At 49.2% G+C, this 9,068-nt stretch overlaps 1 protein-coding gene across 1 annotated transcript; it reads right to left on the reverse strand.

The window, feature by feature from the left end:
• On the reverse strand, positions 1–1,682 carry FOXC1 (forkhead box C1). Its single transcript, XM_039525665.1, has one exon. The coding sequence runs from the start codon at positions 1,639–1,641 to the stop codon at positions 49–51; it is 1,593 nt and encodes a 530-aa protein (XP_039381599.1). The 5' UTR covers positions 1,642–1,682; the 3' UTR covers positions 1–48.
• Positions 1,683–9,068: the final 7,386 nt, after the last annotated feature.

The raw sequence follows: 9,068 nt of genomic DNA on the forward strand, positions 1-9,068 counted from the left end.
TTAAAGAAATGCTCTAGTCCTTGCTTGAAGGTTGGCCTGGTTGCTGGGTCAGAACTTGCCGCAGTCATACACGAAGGCCCCCGAGGTGCGGTAGAGAGACTGGCCGGAGGGAAAGGCCATCTGACAGCTGCTGCTATTGCCGTTCACCGGCGAGTTATTCAAGCCCAGCCGCTGGGACTCGAACATCTCCCGCACCGCGTGGAAGTTCTGCTGCTGGCCGGGGTAGCCGGCGGCGCTGGCCAAGTGGCCCAGGTCTCCCGCCGCCGTGGCTTGGTTCAGGTACCAGGAGGCCAGGCGCCCCTGGTGCGCGGCGTGGTGCCCCTCCTGGTGGCCGGCCGCCGCGCTCAGGCTGCCGTGGCTCAGCGAGGAGGCGCTGCTGCTGCTGGGCAGGGTGTAGTCGGGCAGGGGGTCTTCCACCGGGCTGGCCGCGCTGCTGCCCAGGTGGCCGCCCCGCTCGCCTCCCCCGGCGGCGGCGGCCGCGGCGTACAGGCTCATGGCTTGCATGTTGCAGTGGTAGGTGCCCCCGGCCGCGGCCCCGCTGCCCGGGTTGGCGCCCTGGCTGCAGGGCGAGCTGTAGAGGGAGCCCTGGCCCGGGGAGTAGCTGCCGAGGGCCACCGCGGGGGGGATGCCGGTGCGGGCCGAGGTGGCCGCGGAGGAGGCGGAGGAGGCGGCGAGGAGGCTGGAGCCGAGCTCGCTGGCGCCCTGGGGCGAGCCCCGCAGCGAGGTCATGATGTTGTCCACGCTGAAGCCTTGGCTGTGGTGCGGCTGGTGCTGCGGGTCGGGCGCCTCCAGGCTGAGCGAGCGGCTGGAGGGGAGGCTGCTGCGGGGGCTGCTGCCGCTGGACAGGCTGCTGCTGCTGTCCGGGCTCTCGATCTTGGGCACGGCGCTGCTGAGGGCGGCCGCTCCCCCGCCGGGAGGCGAGCCGGCCTGCGGGGGGGACGCGGTGCCGTTCTCGGTCTTAATGTCCTGGATGCGGACCGGCGGCGGCTGCTGCGGGCCGGCCCCGCTCCCCGCCGCGCCCCCGGCCCCGCCGCCCTCCTGCTCGGCCTGCGGGTGCTGCCGGGGCTGGGGCTGCTCCTTGAGGTGCAGCCGGTCCTTCTCCTCCTTGTCCTTGACGGCGTCTTTCTTCTTGAAGCGCCGCCTCCGCCGCAGGAAGCTGCCGTTCTCGAACATGTTGTAGGAGTCCGGGTCCAGCGTCCAGTAGCTGCCCTTGCCCGGCTTCTTGTCGTCCCGGGGCACCTTGACGAAGCACTCGTTGAGCGAGAGGTTGTGGCGGATGCTGTTCTGCCAGCCCTGCTTGTTGTCCCGGTAGAAGGGGAAGCGCTCCATGATGAACTGGTAGATCCCGTTCAGGGTGATCTTCTTGTCCGGCGCGTTCTGGATGGCCATGGTGATGAGGGCGATGTAGCTGTAGGGGGGCTTCACCATATCCTTGGGCTGCGGCTGCGGGGTGTAAGGGCCGTAGGCTCTGGCCATGCCGGCCGGGTACTGCTCGTGGGCCGGGTGCGAGTACATGCTCATAGGGGCCGGCATGGCGGTGTAGCCCCCTCCGGCAGCGGCCCGGTAGTAGCTCTGCTCCCCGCCGAGGTAAGGCACGACTCCCAGGGAGTTGGGACTGGACACCGAGTAGCGAGCCTGCATGTCCTCCCGTCAGTTTCCCCCACCCTCCCCGCCGGACCAAACAACTTTCCCTCCCTCCCTCCCTCCCCCCCAGCCCCTCCAGACCGAGGTCCAGCCGGCGATCAGTCACCCCCCCGGCCTCGCACAAAAGCGGAGGGGAAAAAAAAAAGCCGCCTCTTCTTCGGCCGGTAAAAGGCACCAGCAAAAGCCCCGCACTCCACACCAGTACTCGCCGCGGAGAAAGCCACTTCCAAATGCCAAAACAAACGCCCTGGGCCGAGCGGCTCCCAGCGCCTGGTTCCACCGCGATCGGCAACAAGTTGTCTCTGCCCAGGAGGGGACAACAGTGGTTGTTTCTTTCTAGGGGGAATTTACAAATATCCACCTTCCCGGTCCACCGATGTCAGCTTGGGTTTGGGTGGGTTTTTTTTTTTCAGTCTCTTTTTCGGTCGCGGGCAGCTTTGGGAAGCATTGGAAAAACTTCTGAACTTTTGAGCATCCGTCACCAAGGCGAGGACTTTTTTACGCACTTACTGTTTTTTTTCTCCTCCGGCTGCGGAGCTCCGCCCCGCCGAGGCCGGGCGGCCAATGAGAAGGGAGAGCCGGGCCGTGAATGAGGAAAAGGGGGGGACACCCTGGAGCAGCAGCAGCAGCAGCCCCAAGGGTTCCAGCTTTGGGACTGGCCACACACACTCGCCCACACGCGCAAGTACCGATCGCTCTCCACGCATGGCCCAGCCTTTCTCCCTCTCTCACACACAGCGTAGAGATCAGTAACTATCCACCTACACCGGCCTGCAAATGGACACATTAAACACACACACACACATTCCTATACAGGTCGTGCATTCATACCTATGTATTTCTCTCAACACATTTGCCTAGTCCAGTGGTTCTCAAACTTTTGTACTGGTGACCCCTTTCACATCGTAAGCCTCTGAGTGCGACCCCCCATATAAATTAAAACACTTTAAATATATATTTAATGCCATTATAAATGCTGGAGGCAAAGCAGGGTTTGGGGTGGAGGCTGACAGCTCACCCCCCCACCATGTAATACCCTCACGATCCCCTGAGGGGTCTCGCCCCCCCAGTTTGAGAACCCTTGGCCTACTCCTCTGTGCAGATGTACTGTCTCCGAGGACACAACTTTTCACATGCACCCAGATATAGATGATTCGTTTGCCCGCACTCTCAACAGCCTCTGCTCAGATATACAGATATATGTTCCTCGCCTCTCAAACACCCTCCTCCCCTTCTTATACATTTACCTTCTTCAGAGCGATCTAGACATAGATAACTTCCACACGTATATACGCGCTCAGAGCTCACTTGCTGCTCCATGGCAAAGGAAGATCGGTGTTACCCACCCACTCCCACCTTCACACCAGGCAGGATAAAGGGGAGAAGGGGGAGGGAGAAAGGGGATGGGGGAAGAGAGAGAGACCCACTCCTCACCACCACCAACCTCCTTCCAGGCAGCTGCCTGACCAAACGTTTCTGAAGGGATTCCATTCTTCCATTTGACAAGCTTTTGACGAGTCCTGCAAAGCTCCTTTTTATTAATCAGCCACGAAGGGCTTTCCTCTGCCAGTTTGCAAAGAAAGCGCCTGCTGCCCGTGCTGTTTATAAACACAGACAGATGTCTTTGTACTTGCCTGTAACCGGCTTGTTCAGGTAATCTTTTACAGACCTGCTGGGGTGTGAGAGGTTAAGCCCCCCCTTTTTTGAGAGAGCGAGCTCGAGCGAGCATACTTTTGTATGAAAGCTATTTCAGACCGCGGAATCAGCGGCATAACAGGTGTGTTGTTGACAAGAGAAAAATAAATGCATTCAAAATTGTTTAACGGTTCGACTATAAGGACTTAATTTCTTCTAAGACCAACTCTTTTTAAATGGCTAAAATAATATTTGTGCTGTAAAGAAATGTTTGGATTAACATTTGAAGTGGATTTAAGACCGAGGAGGAGAATTTTTCTTACTTTTGAAAATTGTTAATGGAAATGGTTAATTTCTTGCGCGTTGAACAATGACAGCTGTTAAAGATACTAGTTGGACTGAAATCCAATCCTACACCCCCTTTTCTTAGCCTGCCGCTTTTTACCTCTACAATCTCGTGGCAGTGGGTCAGCTGATAGGAACAAGCTGAAGTGCAGACGTTTGGGAACTTGTTAAGGAAAAATGGTATTGAGTACGTGTGTTTTGTGAGAGATGAGTTTCACACTCCCCTGGGTTTGTGACAAACTTTCACTCTGAAGATGAGTCACAAGACCCTTTTGGCTCCATTGATTTCCTCACTTTTTACAGTGATTGATTGCTCTCGAAACCACAACAGGTAGAAGAGACGTGAAGGTGTTAAGGGAACGTGATTTGCTTGGTAGTATTTTAAGTCAAACCTTTTCTCTCGAATAATTAATCAACTGGTAATTAAAACAAGTGATGGAAAAGGAAAAAAAGTTGATATGTTCTTACCTTTCCTCCATTTCATACTCGGATGTAACTGTTCTACTTTTGTAATAAACATAAATCCTTTAATGTTGACTATATTATTCAGTTTTGCCTGTTGTGTTTGATCTTCTGGAATCCTTTCACCTACTCGTATCCAATTCTACATTTCCCCCAATACTGACGAATTAATCGTCTCAGTGGCATTGTCCTATTCATTAGTATCGATGTAGTTTCGACATTTTGTGTCTTCAAAATCTCTCACTTGCTTGACTAGAAAGAATAGCATTTTAACGCATATACATAGAACCCAGGTCATCCAGCGTTTCCCACGATTTTACCTGCAGTTAAAACGATTTCCACGTATTTCACATTCATTTTCACTAACCATTGTACTGTTGTGTTAAAAAAGCCTATATTTCGGTGATTTATACATGTAACAGGACACTGTACGTTTAATGCTCACGGTTCTGAAGTGAGTTGATTATTATTTATTTTATTGGGATTATTTAATCCCGAATGTATTGCATCTAATATGTTTTGCAATAGCTACGCGCTTACATTACTGTGAAGTGATGCAATAACTAATGTGTGTTAAATTACACATCTGACAGCAGCAGCACTGTGGTTCTCTACTTTAGGTACAAAAATTGCCATTGTGAAACTAGTAACTGGCACGCGCAAATAGTTTTAGCAAAAACAGTTTTATAGAAGCAGAAAGATCAGTTTTCTGACTGGTTTAATTTTGGATACAATCCAGGAAAAGTAATTTGTGTTTGTGTTTTACATACTCAAGTGCAGGACAGAAATGAATTTCAGATGACTTGTTTATTTGTTATTTATTGTCGTACCCACCATGGCCTCTAGATGAAAGAGTAACATTTTGGGGTAAGCTTTTGGTTTGTGGGACAGAAACGAAATCGTTTGAGGAAGGTTAACAATCGTGTATATTGTGGCACCAAAATCCCTCTCGGAATTAACTATTCAGCGTCCTTTTAAAAGCTGTGCAAAGGGCAGTCAAGCCATTGTGGGGGCGTTTGTTGCATTTGCTCTTAACCTTATTTATTTAGATGATGGAAAGATAATATCACAGCAACCCGGTGAAGGAATAACATTTAAAGTGGTTAAAGCCAACAGGTGGATCCAAACAATTTGCTGAAGGGGTTCCTCTTCGCTCAAAGACCTAGAGGTGAAATGTTTTTCAGCCTGAGGCTATGTATGTTTATACCTACTCAGAGCTTCACTTCTCTCTCTCTCGGTTTTAACATCACGTCAGTATCTCTGCAATTCACACCTCTATCTCCCTATCCAATCCCGGTTCCTTGAATCTCAGGATAAGGATTTCCACCATGTTTCTCAAACGGTAGTGCAGTCCATTTGGGTGAAAATATACTGTGGTTCAGCAGCTGAAAACCTATTGTCCCAATTAAACATGCTCAAATCGATCTATGTTGCTGCTAAGAATAGGTAATTTCCTATAATTACAAATACATTATTTCTCATCTTTGCACACAAAATTAACGCACGAGAACTCCAGAGAAAGTCTGTTTTAACGGCAAAGTAATCAAATTTAATGAGCGTTAGCTAATTTGATTATTTTATTGCTCATTGTAAGTGTGTAGCTAGATAGTCTTTGAATCCAGGGAAAACTTTTTAGTTTATCATCTGAATTAAATAATAATGAAAAACCTCTTGCATCATTTGGCTTTCTATTCCAGTTGAAGAAAAAGTGAATTTTCATTTTAGCTTGATGACAGTAATTGGTGACTTATTTCACAAACGGAATAACTTGTATTTTAAATCTACAACGTATATACAATTAATAATCTACAAAGAAAAATCAAGACCCTACATTGTTTTGCAAACGGTGCTTCCCATTTTTCCACAATAGTTGTCTTGGCAAAATATTACTTTGTTTTCTATAAAAATACTGTTCTCTGAAGAATAGTGTGAGACTGAATAATGGCATGAATAGATCATTAAAACACATAAAATGCCTATGGGATCCAGGATTTTTAATTTTTTATTTAATTATTTATTTAGCTATTAAAATGCAAGTCTAATAACTTAAAAGATGCAAGTTCCTAGGGGAAATAATAACCCAGTGAGTTTTCTAACCCTTGGCATCTGCAAAGTGCTAATATCTGGGGGAAGATGAGAAATTACGTCTCTCCTTAAAAGATGAGAAATATCCAGGGCTGAATTTATCTCCTATTTCTCTTCAAGGTCCATCTCCTGTCTCTTTTGTATTCCCTTTCCTTCCTTGCTAACTTCCTTTCTCTGTCTCTCAAAAGCTCTAGGGAGAGGCAGAAAAGGTGGAGGGGGACGAATCCATTGGGTTCTCCGGCATCTCGTAGCTGAACATACACATTGACAAGTAGCACTGAGCCATTGGGCGGTTGCTGCTCTCCTCCCCCTATTGCGGGCAGGGGGTGGGGAAGGGAGAGACTTATTTGTTTCCAGTTGTTTATTTACGTGAGAATGAAGCGACAGTTCCCCGCTGGCGATGGCTGGGAGTGATAGGCGTTTAGCAAGTCAGTGGATAACAGGCAGGCAGTTCAGTGGTAGGCTACCAAAGAAAGCTTGCAGTCAGTCTCTGGTTATGTTAGTCAATAGTCAGTGGGTTTACACACACACACCAGTTTGGAAACGAATACTGGCTGATTTGTTTTAAAGCACCCCTGCTTCAGTCAGTCAAGCCAAAGCAGGCGGGTCTCTCTCAGAGTTATTTGCTGGGGAAGTTGGACGCTCCTCACAGGCATTTGCAAATTCACAACCTGCGGAAGGGATGCTGCCAAGTGCCACTCCTAGAGGATTAGTCACTGAGACCGGAGTCTCGGAAAGTAAGCCGAGATGGAAGCAGTAAGTTCAGATGTTATCGCCTGACAGAGCGATACACTGAGTCTCTACGCTGGGTGTTCCTTTCCTGTGGCTACTCCAAGCAGCTCCTACATATCCCCCCCCTCAGGATCCATCTGCTTTTTTACACGAGTCCCAGTTCCCATTACTGAGCTGATTACAGTCCCATCTCTTACGCCTTTCGCCAGAGGCGTCCAGGGCACACATCCTGTCGCTACTGTTACCTCCCACCCTCCCTTGGGCGATGATGTCCCGTTTCCTGCACGTGGCTTGGGGCTGGACTTGTTGCATATGCAGCCGCCCAGCGGGCTGGGAGCCTCTGGGTCTCCAGTGCGCTCGCTCTGCCCTTTTTTTTTCCCAGCTGGCGACCACCTGTGCGGTTGGTTCAGGCGCTTGTTGTGGCTGGAGCGCCTCCTGATGGGCCAGGTTAGACACATGCCTCGAGTCCCTGGGCACCGCCGTCTTCCCTCCATCTCCACCTACAGGATCCGCTGTCCCCCCAGCTCCGTGTTTGCCTCATTCCTCGCTCCAGGAGGAGCAGCAAGTGGCAGTAAAGCCAGGATCTAAGCAATGTCGCTGAGCAGGCGCCTCAATGAGCTATGCGATCCCAGCCCCCTCCAGGCTCTGTCTGACCGGCCTTGGGCTCGTAGCTGGCCATTCCTCCCTACTCCTTTGCAGCGGCGCTGGTGCCAGGAGATGAGAGAGACAAGGTAAGTGAGGTAATGAGTAATGTCTTGTATTGGACCAACTTCTGTTGGTGAGAGAGGGAAGCTTTGAGCTCCACAGACCCGAAGAAGAGCTCATTGTAAAGCCAACCCTTGTCTCTCTCACCAACATAAGTTGGTCCAATAAAAGATATTACTTCCTGCACCTTGTCTCTCTCATTCTTCCCTAGGACACTCTCAGTGCTCTCTGTACCCAACACATATTCACACACCTCCTGCCAACATCCCAACAACCCACACTAGCCTACACTCCCTTCCCACCCTGGACAATGCCCCGATAAACACACACTCCAACCAACATAACCAACACACACTCCCAACCCACTGTCACAAAATATATATCAGCTACTCAGCCAAAACACACCATCCTTCCTAGCCACGTCCAAATCCCCCTGCACAATTTTCATCCTCCAACACTGGCAAGGAATCCCCAGCCCAACTGCCTTACACCAACCAAATACCCCACCAGCCAATTGCTCCCCCACCTCAGCATCCTCCAGTCATACCCAAACCCAGTAAACAGCAGACAACCCAGCCTCAACATCCATCAACTTGCCCTCCAATGACACCCACTCCCTTCTCCCCACCCCAAAGAGGAAAAAGAATCCTTAGGCCAGTCTCTTTTTTTGTTGCGAACCGTGAATTTTAGCCAAAAGGCACAGACTTCCTGAAACAACTCTATTTATTAAAAGTGAACACTACAGGAAAGCAGAGCCACTTTAGCTAGACCATTATTTTCTAGGCAATGCCAAGGAATGCTTTCACTGGTGGCCAGGTTTGCCAATAAAAGTTGCAAAGGAAACGTGCCGGTTTCCAGGAAAATATACTTCTGTGTTTTAACCTCCCCCTTTTCTTCCTAATGACTAAACACTGAACCTCCAAAAATCAGGCTTCAGAAAACTAAGCACTAATGAAGAGCTAAATTCTTCTGGCAACTACCGGGGGTGGTAACACATACATTTACATATAGGGAGGCATTTATACACACCCACACACTTTGGACACATACACATATTTTCCAGCTCAGAGATTTAATAACATTTATGCACAGACATAGATTCATGCAGATATTTGCCCACACATAGTTACACAGAAACACAAATAGCAATTTAGCATAGGTATTTGCATACAAGTAGACCGAATACACATATAGATGTCTATGCACAGAAAAATGGCTAGCTACACTAAGACTGTTTAATTTGTAAAGGAAAAGAGAGAAGAATTTAAAATAATGAATGGTATTGCGAAAGTTGATTGAACCTTCCTATTTACCATTTCCCATTAAACTGGAGCAAGAGGACACGGAATTAAAAGGCAACAAGCACAGAAAATATGAGGATTTTTAAAGTGCAACATATAATTAATGCATGGAACTTTCTGCTGGAGGATAAGACTAGCATCTGTAGTTATGCTAGGCTA

The sequence above is a fragment of the Mauremys reevesii genome, linkage group 2 (genome assembly GCF_016161935.1).
Source record: "Mauremys reevesii isolate NIE-2019 linkage group 2, ASM1616193v1, whole genome shotgun sequence".
Lineage (NCBI taxonomy): Eukaryota > Metazoa > Chordata > Testudines > Geoemydidae > Mauremys > Mauremys reevesii.

What these genes read in the sequence shown, in the direction of transcription:
- FOXC1 (XM_039525665.1), bottom strand. Translation starts at nt 1,641, where the DNA reads ATGCAGGCTCGCTACTCGGTGTCCAGTCCCAACTCCCTGGGAGTCGTG.